Raw genomic sequence first — 19,791 nt, forward strand, 5'->3', positions numbered from 1 at the left:
TGGGGTGGGCATTCTATGTTTTTCATTCTATGTTTTGTGTAACTTGTGTGCTTGTCTGTGGGTTACGTGTTTCCCATTTCGTGGGTTTTTCTGGACAGTTTAAGTCCCCATGTTCGGGGCATTTGTTTTGTTGTGCGCCCTGTGTTTTCGTGGGGTTGGCTTATGTTTGCCGTTTTGTGCATTTAAATATAGCACTACCCTGAACTCTGCTTCCTGTGCCTGACTTCTCAACCACTACACCCAGTACATTACAGCAGTCCTCATGAGAGCCAGTTTCATCATAGAGCTTGATGGTTTTTGCGACTGCACTTGAAGAAACTTTCAAAGTTCTTGATATTTTCAGAATTGACTGACCTTTATGTCTTAAAGTAATGATGGACTGTCATTTCTATTTGCTTATTTGAGCTGTTCTTGCCATAATATAGACTTGTTTTTTTTACCAAATAGGGCTATCTTCTGTATATCACCCCTAGCTTGTCTCAACACAACTGGTTCACTCAAATGCATTATTAACGTGATGACGGGTTAGGGTTCCCATTTGGGAACGATCCCTTCCGACGTTAACTGGGACGTGGCGCATGGAACGCAAAAATATTCTTAGAAATATTTAATCTCCACACATTAACAAGTCCAATAGCTCAAATGAAAGATAAACACATTGTTCATCTAGCCAGCAAGTCAGATTTCTAAAATGTTTTACGGCGAAAACATAGCACATATTTATGTCAAACCACCACCAAAGACACAGCTAATTTGAATAGCCACGTTGAACAAAATATGCAATCAACAACCGCAGGATTAAAAGAAAAATTATTCACTAACCTTTTGAAAATCTTCATCAGATGACAGTAATAGGACATGTTACACAGTACATTTATGTTTTTTTCAATAATATGCAATTTATATCCATAAATATCTGTTTACAATGACGCCATGTTCAAAAAATGCTACTCAAATGTCCGGAGAAATGATGATAGCCCCGGCAGATAACGTCAGATAACAAGCAATACACATCATAAACTTTGACTAAATATACATGTTCTACATATAGTTAGAAAGATACACTTCTTCTTAATGCAACCGCTGTGTTACATTTATTTTTAACGTTACAGAATTCGTTCACTAGGCTATAATATGAGACGGCGCTCAGAAATTAGCATTATGTCTCCTCTATCTCGGAGTCCACAGAAACCCATAATTAACACATAAATATTCCCTTACCTTTGATGTTCTTCGATCAGAAGACGTGGAAGGAGTTATACTTACCAAAAACTGTGTTTGATTTTCAAGTCTGTGTCTTTAAGTTATCAAACGCGACAAATTCCGGTTGAAATGCAGCCAAAATTCTAGTGGATGCGCATCAAAACTTCAAAATTACATATTATATGTCGACTAAACTGGTCAAACTAAGTGCAGAATCGAGCTTTAGCATGTTCTAAACATGCAAAACAATCCTTAGCTCGAACAGACAAACCTACATCGTTTGGTGAATCTTGGAACAAAGAGAGCTCCGGACCCGACGCGCGCATGAAAGTACATGTATTTTCGCGTGACTCGGAGGTTTCAGCCCGCCAAAACTCGAGGGAGCGCGCGATTCTCACAATGACAGGCCCCACTGAAAGGGGACATCGCGATGAAGAGATAGGAACTGTTCCCAGATCTGTAGCTGGTTGGGAAGGGTGGGGGCGATGACGTCAAAGTTGGGCCAACTTTCATGATGGCAAGAGAGAGTTTGGGAGATTGGCTGCCCTGAGAGTTCTGCTTTACATAGAGACATAATTTGAACGGTTTTAGAAGCTTTAGAGTGTTTTCTATTCAATAATAATTATTATATGCATATATTAGCAATTTTTGACAGATTTTTTTTCTGTTTACTATGGGCATGCAATTCCTCCAAAGGGGGCAGTAGTCAGCCCTATCTTTAACAGGTTTTTAAGGAAAGAAATTCCACAAATGGACTTAATTGAAATGCATTACAGGTCATGAAGATGGTTGAGAGAACGCCAAGAGTGTGCGAAGTTGTCGTCAAGGCAAAGGGGAGCTACTTATAATATTAAATTATATTTTGATTTGTTTAACATTTGATTTGTTTACTACATGATTCCATATGTTATTTCATAGTTTTGATGTCTTCACTATTATTCTACAATGTCGAAAATAGTCCAAATAAAGACAAACCCTGGAATGAGCAGGTGTGTCCAAACGTTTGGCTCGTACTGTATGTGTGGAATACATTTAAGACAATATGGAATATGTGAGAGACAATATGTACAGTAGAACTGAGGAATATGTGAGAGAGAATAGGAAGGCTTATAGAATACAAGAGAGTCCTGTGGCATACTGTACTTTACGTCTTAGAGAGAGAGAGAGGACCTCTCCCACCAATGCCCTTATTAATTGGAAGCTGCATACCAGGAAGTCTGATCAATTCAAATAAATCAATTGCAATAGAGGTCAAGGATGGTGTGTGTGTGTGTGTGTGTGTGCGTGAGCGTGCGTTTGTGTGTGCATCCATACATTACTGTGTGTGTGTGTGTGCGCCATCAATGGCAACCCAATTTTAACCCATCAATATGCTCTCTCCCTCCACCTTCTCCATCCCATCCCTCTCTGAATCCCTAGATGGTATATAAGCCCTGGCTGTGCTCACAGTACTTCCAGACCACACAGATGCACTGCAGTAAGAGGATCCCGTGTGGCCAGTACTGTCTGGAGGTGCAGCAGAGGTGTCCCTTCATCCTTCCTGACAACGACGATCTCATCCACGGAGGAAGCCCCAGTTTTATATGCACAGGTACAGCCTGTTATACTGTATGATACACAGGTTATATGCACAGGGAAATAATATGAAGATATTGGAGAATACTCCCAGTTAAAAAGTCTTAAGGCTTGAATCCTGTAAACGGGATCGATATGACAACAGCTAGTGAAAGTGCAGGGCGCCAAATTCAAAACAACAGAAATCTCATCATTTAAATTCCTCAAACATAGAAGTATTTTACACCATTTTAAAGATAAACTTGTTGTTTATCCCACCACAATGTCCAATTTCCAAAAGGCTTTACAACGAAAGCACACCAAACGATTATGTTAGGTCTGCACCTAGTCACAGAAAAACAGCCATTTTTCCAGCTAAAGAGAGGAGTCACAAAAATCAGAAATAGAGATAAAATGAATCACTAACCTTTGATGATCTTCATCAGATGACACTCATAGGACTTCATGTTACACAATACATGTATGTTTTGTTCGATAAAGTTCATATTTACAGTGGGGCAAAAAAAGTATTTTGTCAGCCACCAATTGTGCAAGTTCTCCCACTTACAAAGATAAGAGAGGCCTGTAATTTTCATCATAGATACACTTCAACTATGACAGACAAAATGAGAAAAAAAAGTCCAGAAAATCACATTGTAGGATTTTTAATGAATTTATTTGCAAATTATGGTGGAAAATAAGTATTTGGTCACCTACAAACAAGCAAGATTTCTGGCTCTCACAGACCTGTAACTTCTTCTTTAAGAGGCTCCTCTGTACTCCACTTGGTACCTGTATTAATGGCACCTGTTTGAACTTGTTATCATTATAAAAGACACCTGTCCACAACCTCAAACAGTCACACTCCAAATTCCACTATGGCCAAGACCAAAGAGCTGTCAAAGGACACCAGAAACAAAATAGTAGACCTGCACCAGGCTGGGAAGACTGAATCTGCAATAGGTAAGCAGCTTGGTTTGAAAAAATCAACTGTGGGAGCAATTATTAGGAAATGGAAGACATACAAGACCACTGATAATCTCCCTCGATCTGGGGCTCCACGCAAGATCTCACCCTGTGGGGTCAAAATGATCACAAGAACGGTGAGAAAAAATCCCAGAACCACACGGGGGGACCTAGTGAATGACCTGCAGAGAGCTGGGACCAAAGTAACAAAGCCTACCATCAGTAACACACTACGCCGCCAGGGACTCAAATCCTGCAGGGCCAGACGTGTCCCCCTGCTTAAGCCAGTACATGTCCAGGCCCGTCTGAAGTTTGCTAGAGAGCATTTGGATGATCCAGAAGAAGATTGGGAGAATGTCATATGGTCAGCTGAAACCAAAATATAACTCTTTGGTAAAAACTCAACTCGTCGTGTTTGGAGGACAAAAAATGCTGAGTTGCATCCAAAGAACATCATACCTACTGTGAAGCATGGGGGTGGAAACATCATGCTTTGGGGCTGTTTTTCTGCAAAGGGACCAGGACGACGGATCCGTGTAAAGGAAAGAATGAATGGGGCCATGTATCGTGAGATTTTGAGTGAAAACCTCCTTCCATCAGCAAGAGCATTGAAGATGAAACGTGGCTGGGTCTTTCAGCATGACAATGATCCCAAACACACCGCCCGGGCAATGAAGGAGTGGCTTCGTAAGAAGCATTTCAAAGACCTGGAGTGGCCTAGCCAGTCTCCAGATCTCGACCCCATAGAAAATCTTTGGAGGGAGTTGAAAGTCTGTGTTGCCCAGCAACAGCCCCAAAACATCACTGCTCTAGAGGAGATCTGCATGGAGGAATGGGCCAAAATACCAGCAACAGTGTGTGAAAACCTTGTGAAGACTTACAGAAAACGTTTGACCTCTGTCATTGCCAACAAGGGTATATAACAAAGTATTGACATAAACTTTTGTTATTAACCAAATACTTATTTTCCACCATAATTTGCAAATAAATTCATAAAAAATCCTACAATGTGTTTTTCTGGAATTTTTTCTCATTTTGTCTGTCATAGTTGAAGTGTACCTAAAAATCTGACTTTACATTGGCGCGTTATGTTTAGTCGTTCCAAAACATCCGGTGATCCGGTAAACATTGATAAAGGATACAACTATTATGCATGGAATTATAGAGACATCTTAATGTAACCGCTGTGTCAGATTTCAAAAAAGCTTTACCAAAAAAGCACACCATGCAATAATCTGAGTACAGCGCTCAGACAACAAATCAAGCCATACAGATATCCGCCATGTTGTGGAGTCAAGAGAAGTCAGAAATAACATTATAAATATTCACTTACCTTTGAATGCACTCCCAGGAATCCCAGTTCCACAATAAATGTTTGATTTGTTCGATAAAGTCCATCATTTATGTCCAAATACCTCCTTTTTGTTTGCGTGTTTAGCCCAGTAATCCAAATTCATGACGCGCGAGCAGACAAAAGTCAAAAAGTTCAGTTACAGTCCGTAGCAACATGTCAAACAAAGTATAGAATCAATCTTTAGGATGTTTTTATCATAAATCTTCAATAATGTTCCAACCGGAGAATTCCTTTGTCTTCAGAAATGCAATGGAACTCAAGCTAACTCTCACGTGAACACCCGTGGTCATGCCACTCTGCCAGACCTCTGACTCAATCCCGTCTCATTCCCCCCTCCTTCAAAGTAGAAGCATCAAACACGGTTCTAAAGACTGTTGACATCTAGTGGAAGCCTTGGGAAGTGCAGTTTGACCCCATAGACACTGTATATTCAATAGGCAAAGAGTTGAAAAACTACAAACCTCAGATTTCCCACTTCCTGGCTGGATTTTGTCTCAGGTTTTTGCCTGCCACATGAGTTATGTTATACTCACAGACATCATTCAAACAGTTTTCAAAACTTCAGAGTGTTTTCTATCCTAATATACTAATAATATGCATATATTAGCAACTGGGCCTGAGTAGCAGGCAGTTTACTCTGGGAACCTTATTCATCCAAGCTACTCAATACTGCCCCCAGCCATAAGAAGTTAAACATGGAGTACAACCACAGCACTGATCTGTTACAACTAGCTCATGGACCTAAAATGCCAACATGCGTTTTCTGTGGTGTGAGATATGCCGTATAGCACAAATTATTGTGTCTAGAGGCTACTTCCCCTTTAAGGTCTGCACTAGAATGATGGCTTCCACCTCAAAGCTATTGAATGCATCCCCAGCTATCCATGAGAAGAGTGACAATGGTGTGAGTTTACTGTATGTCACCACCTGGCGGTCAGCAGCCAGCCAATGTCAACAACACCACCAGACAGGAGATTACGCATGGCATAGACCACATGGAGAATTCATTTTTTTGTCTCCTTTTAGGACAGTTAGAGGTCAGCTCTAGTAATCCATGTTGATTTATGTGTCAAAAAGATAATAATGTCATGCCCTTTTCCTGCCTTCTGAAGTATATGCATTTTGTTTTGTGCTGAGTTGGTGCAGTCCTTGATGCTCAATATATCCAATTTGTTTGCCTGTGTGTGTGTGTGTGTGTGTGTGTGTGTGTGTGTGTGTGTGTGTGTGTGTGTCTGTCTGTGTGTGCCCCATGTGTGTGCACCCATGAAAGTGTGGCCTGTCAGATCAGAGCTGCAACCGTTATTAAGTCTTTAATTATGTGGAGCCTCTCATCAGGCTTAAGCTCTTCGATGTCAAACAGTCCAGAGTGGGAGACGACTTAGCCCTCCTCACAAGTTCACCCACTCACATTAGTATGCAGACCGCTCACTGACACACAGAGACACTCACAGCCGGCATGGAGGGAGCAACAGTTGTTGTTGTACAGAAGACAATCCGTTGCCCAATCCAAAAGGAACCTATAGCCTATACCACTAGACCCTTCTTGATTTGAGGTGATCGGATGCTTGTAAGTAATGGTGGAAACAAGATGTTGGAGTGATTAGGATATTTTTTACATCCATATTATATTTTATATTGAGAAGGAGTGTCAAAATAACAACAACAAAAATATATTTTTACTGCTTGAATTATGTTGTTAACCAGTTTAACATAGCAATGGCCAATTTACCACTGCTAAAGGCTATGTCCAGGCACTCTGTGATATGATGTGCATAGAAACAGCCCTTAGCCTTGGTATATTGGCCATATACCACACCACCTAGGGCTTTATTGTTCATGTGAATATGTGTCCCTCCTCTGCAGGGCTGTTGGAGGAGTACCATGGGGGCGTGGATGCAGACGCGGAGTGCTGTGATGTTCGGTGGGACTTCCAGATAGAAGATGACAACAACCATTCCCGGGGGACCCTCAAAAGAACTCACCCATCCTGTCACCACCGTACCTCTCTCAGTTCCTCGGCCGTGTGCAGAGTGTGCAACAGCCGGCTCAAACTCTGCCTGCTAGTCCTTGTCCTCCTGCACACTGTCGCCTCCCTAACCGCATCCCACAATGCAACAGGGCTGGGCCTCCCTGCCTCACTCGCCCCTCTGGAGGAGAGCTCCCCCGCCAACGAGGAGTAATGGGATGGCCGATGATATAGGTTGTCACGACAATATGAAACATCTCCACCTCGGTCGGGAATGCTATGTGCTGTTGGCTAGACGTCTGCAGCCGCTGTGCTTTCTGGGTAATTGAGTCTTTGCAGAGGTGTTGGACTACTTATAAATGGAAGACATGCAAATCAATCAAAGCAAACAGACTTACAAACAAAGAGACGAAAACATGACAGTGTCGGGAAAATGGGACAATGCAGCAGCCTTTGTTGAGTAGGAAGGCCTCCTCACTGCTGAGTTTCTCTCGCTGCGCTTTTTTACACTGTTTCCCTGTTCTGGCTTTCTGTTGCACTGGCTGACTACCGGATAACACTCACTGTCCAATTAGAATGTCCATCCTTTATGTTGTTCCTTTATGGGTCTCTTGTGCAGGAAGGAAATGTCTCATTGATATAGGATAGATAACATCAAAAAGCAAAGTTGTGAGTGTGTGCGTATTTGTGTGTGTGTGTGATTGTGTGTGGGTGTCTACTCTGAAGTCTCCACTCATTTGGGTTCCCATTCCTAAAGCAGCTTTAGATGTAGGAAAGGACACTAAAATGTTAGAGTAGTAGTTTGCTCTCATGGTTCTGTGTGGCTAAATCGGTAGAGAATGGTGTTTACACTGCCATGATTGTGGGTTCGACTCCCACGGGGGACCAGTATGAAAATGTATGCACTTACTACTGTAAATTGCTTTGGATAAGAGCATCTGCTACAATGTAAACAAATGATCCTTGGTAAAAATGAACGTACACCCAGACTACACTACTGGCCAGTGATACAATTGTAATGCTTCTCAATATAGAAGACAACCCCTTGATATAGAAGTATCCTACTAGCCTTTCTCTGTCCCTACCACACACTCTGTCCATGCTCTGTGTCTTCTCAGCCCAGCACTCCACACATAGAAGGTCTACTGTTTGTCTAATCAAAATGTCTTACCTCTATTCTGTACTTGCATGTGGAGGCTCTCTTAATGATGTGAAATTCACAGCCTTGTTGGTTTGCTTTACATAGCCTTAGCCCCCCTCTGTGGTAGAGAACACTACTGCACCCCCAAAACACCACCAGTAAGGTAGCATGTCCTCTGCTTTCTTCAACTAATGTTACTTATCTCACATTGTGTAAAGGGCTTATTTCTATATACAAACACAGACAAAAATGTGCTTGAGGTATGGCTTCAGGTATCTCAGTTCACACTGCATGCTTAGGGGTATACCTTCAAAGGTATGCATTTGCTTAAAAGGTGTTTAATGTGTTGCTATAGAGAGTGGGCAGGTGTAGGACCCCGTATGTAGTATGTTTGAGGAGAAACGTTGGGCGGCACAGTAAGGCTGAGAAGCTCAATTTCATTATGTTAACATTACTGTTAGCATTATGGTTAGTGTGAGCTGGAAGAAAAGGCAATATTTAAGGGCTGTTTTAATCATTTCTTGTCCCTTTGTTTTCTAGCTGATTAACTGAACTGATAGATAGTGGTGTCAGGTATTTTAGGCCTAACAAATGTATGCTGAATTCTCCACTTTCATGTCTGTTGAATATATATGTTAGCCTCCTATTGCTAGGTCAGGCTTGTCAGATTCTACTCGTCAACTACAGGTCCCACAAATGAAGAAACAAATAGAAAACTGGTTCTCCTCTCATTCATTGTTGCATTCTCCATTGTGAGATCTGTCTGTTTACTTGTTGTCTCACTCATAGTCATGCTGCATTCACGACCCTCGGATTGTTGGGAAATGCAACCTGTAGAGCAATGGAGTTGTGTGCATTCACATGCTTTGAACTAGTTGAGAACACCAACAGGCTAACGTCAAACTATCAACTTAAACCGTAAACATACTTTCATGCTCAAAAACAAATTATAGTGTTCAAAAACCATCATATTGATTGTTTTTGATAAATAATGTTTTGTTGTTGCATTTAACTGCCGAAAATGCTGTCATCAAAGTATTTTCCTTAGGTGATGTCAGAGTTCAGCATGTCATAGAATTTGGGGTCCAGAGATGATACCTGAGTTGCAAGGTTGTAATTAGGACTTGGAAGTTTAGATTACTCCGATAGGTTGTGAATGCAGGATCTGTTCATTTGAACCCATCATCCCATCATTCCTGTTTCTTCTCTGGTTCCTTCATCCCATCATTCCTGTCTCCTCTCTGGTTCCTTCATCCCATCATTCCTGTCTCCTCTCTGGTTCCTTCATCCCATCATTCCTGTCTCCTCTCTGGTTCCTTCATCCCATCATTCCTGTCTCCTCTCTGGTTCCACCACCCCGTCATTGCCGTTTCCTCTCTGGTTCCTTCATCCCATCATTCCTGTTTCCTCTCTGGTTCCTTCATCCCATCATTCCTGTCTCCTCTCTGGTTCCTTCATCCCATCATTCCTGTCTCCTCTCTGGTTCTATGGCCTGTAATTCCATAGGCCAACAGTAGATGGGGCTCTTGAATAGGTTTATTTCAAGAATTTATTATTAATTATTAATTAAAGGTAGAATGTCAAATGAAATCCTAGCAAGATTGGACCACTGAAAGATGGGGTCAAAGCAGATGCATAAGGATACAGGAGGCTGAGGTCTTCGGAACCTAGTGATAATGGAGGTGTGTGTGTGTATGTTCGAGGGGCTTCTGGTGGCTCACTAATTAGTCAGGTTCAGCACAGAGCCAGTCTTCTCTGGAGACCTCATTAGCATGGCTGTGCCAAGGGGCCTGCAGGTGTGGCGGAAATTTCCTGTTTTTAGAGCCCTCCGGAGACACAACATTAACTAGCCCCATTAATCACTTCTTCCTCTTCATCAGCACCTAACACCTACTGTAAGTCAGCACACCGCATACATACACCTTCATCAGCATTACACCTCTATCAGCCTCTGATCTAGACCTTCATCAGCATTACACCTACAATAGATCTGAACGTCATCTTCTAGTAAACAGACTCGTTCTGTCCATCTGAGAGATGAGCGAAAAAGAGTTTGACAGAGATTCAGAGGGAAGGTAGGGATATGGAGAAAAAAACATTAACGGAGGATGAAATGAGAAAGAGAGGGAGGAGTCACAATGTGACAGAGGGGAGAGAATGGATGGTTGACAAATCAAAATGAACAAAGGGGACCCTAGGCCAATCCCTAAATCAGTGTGTATGTGATGTTACAGTATGCAAGAGAATCCCACACATGGCCAGATTAAAGCCATGGCCCTTTTGGAGAGCTCTAAATAGTATGTCCTGAGAGAAAAGAGATATTATCACCAAATATAAGACTATTCTCAGCAGCTACAATACCATTTAGTAAAAGTGCCCTAAAAAGGCTTATGTTAGCATGTTAGCTTCAGTGCTACCCTACTGCATCAAGACAATCCTTATACTGTATCTCCTGACTCTCACTCTTATGTGTGACCCATACCCTGTAGGAGTCTAACACGTTAGTAGGCTACTCCACCAAAATGAGGCCCAGGAATATTCTAGGAAAATTGCATCTTGTCTTGCTCTTGATTTTTCCATGTTCCATATCTGATATAAGGTTGAGATCCAATGACCTTATGGACCTTGGTGTGATCTGACCCTGAACCAGTATACATTACTATAGCTTTACACCAACACACTAAGTCATGCACATGTAAAAGTCCCTTTTACATGCAGTAATGCATCATGTACTACCAATGGCTGTCCTGGCTGACAGTATGTGTTCTCCATGTCATCTCTCACTGACTGTGCCATAGACTCACCATAAACATTACTGTACACAAGCTTTCTCCAAATAAAGATAGACCTTATGAAATGCCATGAAATATACGTTTTTCTAATTTCGATATGGACAATGCAGGCATGTATGCAACTCTGCTGTGATTTGCTAGATTGATTCCCTATTATGCTAATGTGGTTTAAGGCCCTATCAATTCAATCTAGATCACAATGACATTGATGTTGTACTGTATGTACTATAGACCTCCAAATGAGTACCATGACCCAATCTACAAGACACCACATTTATAGTGTTGTGTTCATTGCACATAATTATGTGTTCTTATCCTGTCCCACTCTCCGGCTTGTGCAGCTGCCTTCATATACAGTTGAAGTTGGAAGTTTACATACACTTAGGTTGAAGTCATTAAAACTTGTTATTCAACAACTCCACAAATTTCTTGTTAACAAACTATAGTTTTGGCAAGTCGGTTAGGACATCAACTTTTTGCATGACACAAGTAATTTTTCTAACAATTGTTTACAGACAGATTATTTAACTTATAACTCACTGTATCACAATTCCACTGGGTCAGAAGTTTACATACACTACATTGACTGTGCCTTTAAACAGCTTGGAAAATTCCAGGGAATGATGTCATGGCTTTAGAAGCTTCTGATAGGCTAATTGACATAATTTGAGTCAATTGGAGGTGTACCTGTGGATGTATTTCAAGGCCTACCTTCAAACTCAGTTCCTCTTTGCTTGACATCATGGGAAAATCAAAAGAAATCAGCCAAGACCTCAGAAAAATAATTGTAGACCTCCACAAGTCTGGTTCAACGTTGGGAGCAATTTCCAAACACCTGAATGTACCACGTTCATCTGTACAAACAATAGTATGTAAGTATAAACACCATGGGACCACGCAGCCGTCATACCGCTCAGGAAGGAGAAGCGTTCTGTCTCCTAGAGATGAATGTACTTTGGTGCAAAAAGTGCAAATCAATCTCAGAACAACAGCAAAGGACCTTGTGAAGATGCTGGAGGAAACAGGTACAGAAGTATCTATATCCACAGTAAAACGAGCACAATATCGACATAACCTGAAAGGCCACTCAGCAAGGAAGAAGCCACTACTCCAAAACAGCCATAAAAAAGCCCGACTACGGTTTGCAACTGCACATGGGGACAAAGATCGTACTTTTTGGCGAAATGTCCTCTGGTCTGATGAAACAAAAATAGAACTGTTTGGCCATAATGACCATTGTTATGTTTGGAGGAAAAAGGGGGATGCTTGCAAGCCAAATAACACCATCCCAACCATGAAGCACGGGGGTGGCTGCATAATGTTGTGGGGGTGCTTTGCTGCAGGAGGGTCTGGTGCACTTCACAAAATAGATGGCTTCATGAGGAAGGAAAAGTATGTGGATATATTGAAGCAACATCTCAAGACAACATCTCAAGACATGGGTCTTCCAAATGGACAATGACCCCAAGCATACTTCCAAAGTTGTGGCAAAATGGCTTAAAGGACAACAAAATCAAGGTATTGGAGTGGCCATCACACAGCCCTGACCTCAATCCTATAGAAAATGTGTGGGCAGAATTGAAAAAGTGTGTGCTAGCAAGGAGGCCTACAAACCTGACTCTGTTACACCAGCTCTGTCAGGAGGAATGGGCCAAAATTCATCCAACTTATTGTGGGAAGCTTGTGGAAGGCTACCGGAAACGTTTGACCCAAGTTAAACAATTTAAAGGCGATGTTACCAAATACTAATTGAGTGTATGTAAACTTCTGACCCACTGGGAATGTGATGAAAGAAATAAAAGCTGAAATAAATCATTCTCTCTACTATTATTCCGACATTTCACATTCTTAAAATAGAGTGGTGATCCTCACTGACCTAAGACAGAATTGTTACTAGGATTAAATATTAGGAATTGTGAAAAACTGAGTTTAAATGTATTTGGCTAAGGTGTATGTCAACTTCTGACTTCAACTGTATATGTCTCTCTTTCTTTTTCTTTCTCTCCCTCTCTTTTTAGCCATTTGTTTGTCCTGTGGATCTATGCAGAAGCCCATTCCTTTTTTTGGTTGTAAATATGTTCCCTCAAATATTGAACAATGTATCAGTTATGTCTTTGCTTCCAGGTTATCTTGCATTTTGAGTTGATGTCATATTTCTTTACTCTTCTTCTTTTATTTTTTCCCCCCTTGAGCGTCGGAAATCATTTGTTGCATTTTTGTTGAAGTAGGAAGAGAATGCGATGGGGCTTAACCAATAGAATTGTCCTCAGATTCACATGTTTATTGAGAGAGGATATGGGACTGTGTGTGTGTGTGGGAGAGAGAGAGAAAGAAAGCGTATATGATTATAAAAAAGGCTCAAAGGCATATAGAAGTATCATTACAGTTCTGGTTATTATGATTACTATTATACTACCGGTATATTGTAATATTATAGATGCTTTAGTTCAGTAACTTCTTTAATCTTTTTTACAAACGACTTTGATGAAATGATTTATAAAACAATCTCACAAGTCATGATCTTTTGGAAAAGTATCAAAACTACTGCTACAATGATGAAATTGTCTTCTGATTCAAATAAATGCAGACATATAATATGTTCTCTGTGGTGGTTTCAGTGTGTTCTAGTACTGTTCTAGAAACACACTACACAGGTAGCGCAATGCACAATGACGCATTTTGGAACAAGGCAGATGTCTGTATGAGGTAGCGGAATGGTTTTTAGGAAATAACCCCTGTCTTTTTCTTTGATAATGGAGGGCGTTTTCTTACATTTGAGTGCATGCAGTGGACTCCTGTATTCACTAGATGGTAGTATAGACCTAGTAAATGGGGTAGAGAGAGCCTTGATTATTACGCGTTCACATCCAGGCCTCGACACACGACAGCCAGTGAAAGAGAATGGGGATACCATAACCGCTACAGGAGCACTCGAGAATTTTGCCTTGACAACTGTACGGTGAGGCAGGCTGGTGACAGAGTTGGCCAGACCTTTGTGATGATGTTTCAGGGTGACAACAGTTGTCCTGTCATGATGTGATAACAACACAGACACAAATGATCCCTCTGCCTCTTGCTTCCACTCCCTCCAGCCCTTCTTAGTTAAGTCTGACTGGACTCCAGCTCCACCATTACAGAGAGCAGACACATGCTATGGCCTGGCATGTAGCCTGCTGGGGTTGGACAATAAAAGGAAGTTGGACAATACCTACCACCCAGAAGACTGATTCATCGGTTTAGCCAAATTCCAAATCCGAGAGCTTTTACTGTAAGACATTCCCTCAAATGCATTCCAGCCATCCTGAAAGTTTGTAATGTGGCGTTCTAAGAAATTCTTCAACACTAGTTTTGGGGAGTTTTTTCCCTGGTGTGAAATTGGAACACTATGTTGCTTCACACCTCCTCACTGAATAAACCGGTTTCCACCTGTTGACTGGCTTCCTTCCGGTATGTAGGCCGCTGGTGTGTAGGCTAACTGTTGGACATTTTTGAGCTCAGATATTCTATAGTGAGCTGAGATATGCAATAGAAGCCAATCATCCATTCTGAAAATGCTGAGCAGGACCTGGTGGGGCCAGATGGGTCAGAGCCCACACACGCTTAGACTATTCATATTTCATGACTCCAGATGTACTGTACAGTACTGGACATACATTTATTCAGCCGTTTATTAACTAGAATCCTCTGTGTGTATGTGTGTGTCATGAACTGAGTCAATAATTGTTACTCATATGAAACTTTAGAAAAGGGGTGAATTTCTCTTTTCTTTCACAGTTTTGTAACTACACAGCAAATTGCCCAGTGTTACCTAGTGTTGATTTTTAATTGTAACATTTCTAGTGTTGATTCTGGTGTTATATTAACTCTGTAAGTGTTAAATTCATACTAATTTGTGTAAAATAACCCCAGTGTTGGTGTTAATAACAAGTGTTGAGAGTGTGATCGTGTCAGTTTTACTCTGTGGAGAGTAAAACATTCCCATCAAAACCAAAACAATCATTATCATATTTCCCAGCATGCGCTATTGCAGCAAAACATTTTGGGGATTGTTTTTAATATCTGTGTTTTTTCATTTACTTTGATTGATTGATTATCTTATGCTACACAAAGATAAATAGCATACATCTTTCTACACTATTCCAGCCTGTTAGTTAGATTTATTGCACCGTTACTAGAATCGTTGTTCCATTATAAATGGTTTAAGTAGTCGCCTTCATCAGAGATCCTGACAATTATTGTGAGGGCAGGTACTAATAACTGGATTCAAATAGAATTAATTTTGAAAGCCAGCACAATGCGACTTGCTAGTCTGATGTGGCCTGAAAATCAGGTGGTTCCTAACACTACTATGTTGGGGTAGTACGTGGCCATCAAAGTAAGGCCTTAAAATACATGTATTATATAGTCATAAATAGTTCAATTTTAATGACAACATTTACCTAGAGTTGGAACTCACTTGAAGTGCACAGGACTGAAAATGAGCACATTCAACAACCATGTTCAACAACCAACAACCCTGAACAACTATGTCATTAACAAACATAGTCATGGGTGGTAACTTTACAATTTACTTGAAAAAGCAAGGCAAACTGGGAAATTATATTGGATGCATGGGTTAGTGGGGGTGTGGCTTTGAATTTGTTATCTTTGGCCACCCATGATTGGAAGTTGTACCAGTTGAAGTGGTCTATGGTTATGTTTATTAAAGCCCGAGCATAACAGTTATGAAGTTGATAAAAATGATTATATAAGAGCATGTAGTAATAACGTTTTTTGAATAGTCTTGTAATATCTAAAAAGGAACAATGAATGACCTTGTAAAGTGATACAGATCTCTTGGTGTAATGGTTAAAGCTACTATGTGAGGTGTAGTGATGGGAAACTGAGAATTTCTGAAGGCTTTGGCGCTTTAACCAAATTGTGCCAGAAAATTGTTAATTTCTCAAAGCTTCATTATGTGTTCACAATGCACATTAGTGACATCTGCTGGTGAGCAATAAACGTGTGATTATCAGATAGATGGTTTTCATAAAAATCAAAACTCTGTTATGTAGTGGTAAATGGTTGGCTTTAGTAGCCTATAATCAGTTGGAATATCAACCAGGTTTATATCTTACACAATGCTTCCCTTTATTGCCTTCAAGTTGACTATTTTTCAAAAACTCGAACTATGGCATTATTTAGGATGCTTAAGACAGAAGCTTACACTGTACTAAATAAAACAATTATTTGAACAACAGTGTAGAAAGTGTGGTTTCACATAAAATAATGTTCAAAATAGTGTGCCTTTAACACTATTCAACCTCAGGTCCCTGAATGTTCCATTGTTCCCTAATCTACCTGCTATGCTACTGGTCAGGTAAAACTATATTTGCAAATACAGTGTCCAGTAGAGGTTGGTGTTTGAAAGCCGCTTGGAATCGAAGAAGGCACTAGAACCACAGCGAAATCACTGGGATCTCGCATTTTGCAAAACACGGTTTGAAAAAGCATGTGATCAAACAAAGCTTCAGACGTCACTGATGACATACTGTACTTCTGATAAAGTGAAACACGCATCGGCACACTGTTTGGAAGTCAGCTGCTTAGCGATTTCAACGCCTGCCTCGGCGTTCCGCTATCAAAAGCAACATAACTAATGACGTGTTATTGCATAACGCCATTGGTAAAAACTACATACACTTCCTAATGTTAAAGGTCCCGAACAGTCATTCTGAATCCCATGTAAAATAGCCTTTTGAGTGAATAAATATCAAGAAACTTGGATAAAGTGAACAGTGTTGCAGTAAAATCTTCTCAAGCTAATTTGGTGAGACACAAAGCAATTGTTTTCATCCAAATATCATCCAATTTCATGAAAAACGTGATTTTGACTGTTCATGAACTTTAAAAATACTATATGAGGTGTAAGAGTGTCAGCACTAAGAACTGTGTTAATTTAACACTCAAAAGTGTGTACCCATATAGACACTGGCTCAGTCCTAAATGTAACACTGTCAGTGTTGATTTAACACGGGAGAATTTGCTGTTTAGGTGAACTACTAGATGTACTGTATGTAATCTGGGTAAGCCAAACCACTTGTGTTTCTGGGTGAGTGAACTCTGACTAATATACACATTTGCAAATAGACATATACAAGCAGTTTTTTTGACAGTAGCTTACCCCAATGATTTACCAACCAACCTACCTACCTTCCTGCTCTCCACAGAGTTGAAGATGTCATTTCTATTAGTGTTGTTTTGGAGGAGGGAGGTATCAGTCCTCTAATCCTCTGCCCACCTGCTGATTGTCAGCCCTGAATACTGCACCTGTTATTCAACCCTCACTCTGCCTCTATGACTGTCTGACTGTGTTGAACTGTGTGGGCAGATAGGAGGTAAGGGATTGAGAAATATGTTGATTGTGAAAGTGTTACAGTATTATTGACAAGGGTGCATCCATATTGCTGATGTGCACTTACCTATCTATTAACTGTGAATAGTAATGGCATGAGTCCCTATCAGGAGGGAAGTGCTGTTGATGGACCATTGTGCTCTATTGCTCTCTATCATAAACATACTGATGTATAACTACTGTATGCTTTTTCACTCTCTACATTCTGGGATCTACAGAATGATCATAATGATCATAATGATCATGCTGTTTAGTCAGCTCCTGGATATTCCACACCTGTCAGGTGGATGGATTATCTTGGCAAAGGAGAAATGCTTACTAACAGGGATGTAAACAAATTTGTCCACAAAATCTGAGAGAAATAAGCTTTTTTTGTGAGTATGGAAAATGTTGGGGATATTTTATTTCAGCTTGTAAAACATGGGACCAATACTTTGTATGTTGCATTTATATTTTAGTTTAATGTATTTATTAACGAAGCACAGACTAACGCCGTACTGGTTGTAGTGCGTCTCAAACCTCTAGCACTACCATTTCTCCACCAAGAGGGGGCAGTGCTCTGCAGAGTGTGATAGCAGGCAGGAAGAAGATAAAGAGGACGACTATAGTTTTTAATCAATTCGTCCTTATCCCCTCTTTATAGCAGAGTGCAGACACACTAAGCACACAATAGGTCTGTGTTCTTCTATAGCATGGACAGAAATTTCCCTTGAGAAATGGCTTTTCTCATTCATAATAAATAGTATGAAGGAGTGTGGCTCTGAGGGGGTCTTAGTGTCATGGCTCTGTGACACACATGCACAGAGGTTGAGCTGTGTTGAGATAGGTTTGTTTTCTTCCTCTGCCTGCCCGTTTCAGACAGATGTCCTCTTACCTGAGGGGAGCCGTTTTTTTTGTCTCTCTGGGGTGTCATTGTTCTTCTTCGGAACCTCCAATTTGTTGATCTACGACAGGGTTTCCAAACTCGGTCCTGGCATCCCCCCTGGGTGCACGTTTTGTTTTTTGCCCTAGCACTACATAGCTAGGCACCAGGACTGAGTTTGGGAAACAATGGGCAAGATGAGGGACACAATCATTTGTGTTTGTGTTGCAATGTTTTTGTTTGGTAAGTGAGTGACTGTTGTATTGTGTTGAATGGAGCTAAAGCTTGTATACTGTCCACTGGTTTCAACCTTTTTCTCTCTTTGTCTTTCTGTTCCTCTTGTCCTCTCCCACTGGGCATGAACTGGTTGAATCAACGTTGTTTCCACATCATTTCAACATCGAATTGACTGTCTGTGCCCAGCGGGCTATTTTCTGTTAGCGTTTCTAATAGTTACTGCATCTGGAGCGAGAGCAGAGAAGATTGAATGTGTTTGCTTTAATGTGAGACAAAATCGGAAAGGTGAAGAGAGAGAGAAAGGGAGAATATATATATATTTTTAAAAAGGTCATGCAGACATAGCCTGTGTGGTATATTGTTGATACCAGCAGTGATAATCGGTAGTCTGCCACAAAGAACTGCAACAGCAGTGACATTATTTTCCCTCTGAATTGTAAATAATGTCAAGATGGTTAGATAATATCAGAGTTTTTGACCTCAAGTAATAAAGAAGGGAGCTGTTAATGAAAAGAGTGTGGCCCTGCAAGGAGAGCTCCTTGTAACAACGGAAAGAGCGTTGAGTTCCCTGTCAGTAACACTGGACCCATGTACACACTAATTATTTCCTTTCTTCCCTCCATTGCTGATGAGGCACGTCCAATTAGCTAAATTAACAGAGCCGGCGCCTACGCACTGGACACTTCTCATTACAGAGAGAGTGAAAAAGGGAGGGAGAGGTGGGAGAGAGAGCGATGGCAGGTGGTGGTTAGAGCGTTGGGCCAGTAACTGAAAGGTTGCTAGATCAAATCCCTGCTGACAAGGTAAAAATCTGTTGTTCTGCCCCTGAACAAGGCAGTTAACCCACAGTTCCTAGGCCGTCATTGTAAATAAGACTTTGTTCTTAACTGACTTGCCTAGTTAAATAAAAAGAGGGCGAGAATTGAGTAATTAGGGTTGCTCATGGCATACAAAGGGTTCAACTGTTTGTTAGGCTGCTGAATAGTGGGAAGGAGGGAAAATGTTATTATAACAACCTTGTTGTGATTGCCTCAAATGAATGACTTCTGCCTATTATATAGAGACACTTAATAGACAGATGAATAGAACTACAGTAGGCAGCCAAGGTAGATAATCAATACAGAATAACTTTGGCTTGACAACCACTGTCACAATACTAAATGTTAAACACAGGAGTAGATGAACCACGAGAGGTGACAATGAGACAGATCTCTTTAAGAAGCAGTTGGTGTTTTTTGGTAATAGGGTTCTCAACTATATGACAAACGAGAGGTGACAATGAGGCAGATCTCACTGAACACAATGTCATTGGTCTGTCCATA

General features: G+C 40.9%; 1 protein-coding gene across 1 annotated transcript in view; it reads left to right on the forward strand.

The window, feature by feature from the left end:
* The window catches only part of LOC112225028 (transmembrane protein FAM155A-like), a 159,716-nt gene extending 148,320 nt beyond the window's left edge, over positions 1-11,396 (forward strand). Inside the window, exons 2-3 of the mRNA XM_042306928.1 lie at positions 2,623-2,794; positions 6,941-11,396. Coding sequence (XP_042162862.1) covers positions 2,623-2,794; positions 6,941-7,257 — 489 coding nt within the window. The 3' untranslated portion in view covers positions 7,258-11,396. The remainder of the gene's footprint in view (positions 1-2,622; positions 2,795-6,940) is intronic.
* Positions 11,397-19,791: the final 8,395 nt, after the last annotated feature.

Source organism: Oncorhynchus tshawytscha, linkage group LG26 (genome assembly GCF_018296145.1).
Source record: "Oncorhynchus tshawytscha isolate Ot180627B linkage group LG26, Otsh_v2.0, whole genome shotgun sequence".
NCBI classification, from domain to species: domain Eukaryota; kingdom Metazoa; phylum Chordata; class Actinopteri; order Salmoniformes; family Salmonidae; genus Oncorhynchus; species Oncorhynchus tshawytscha.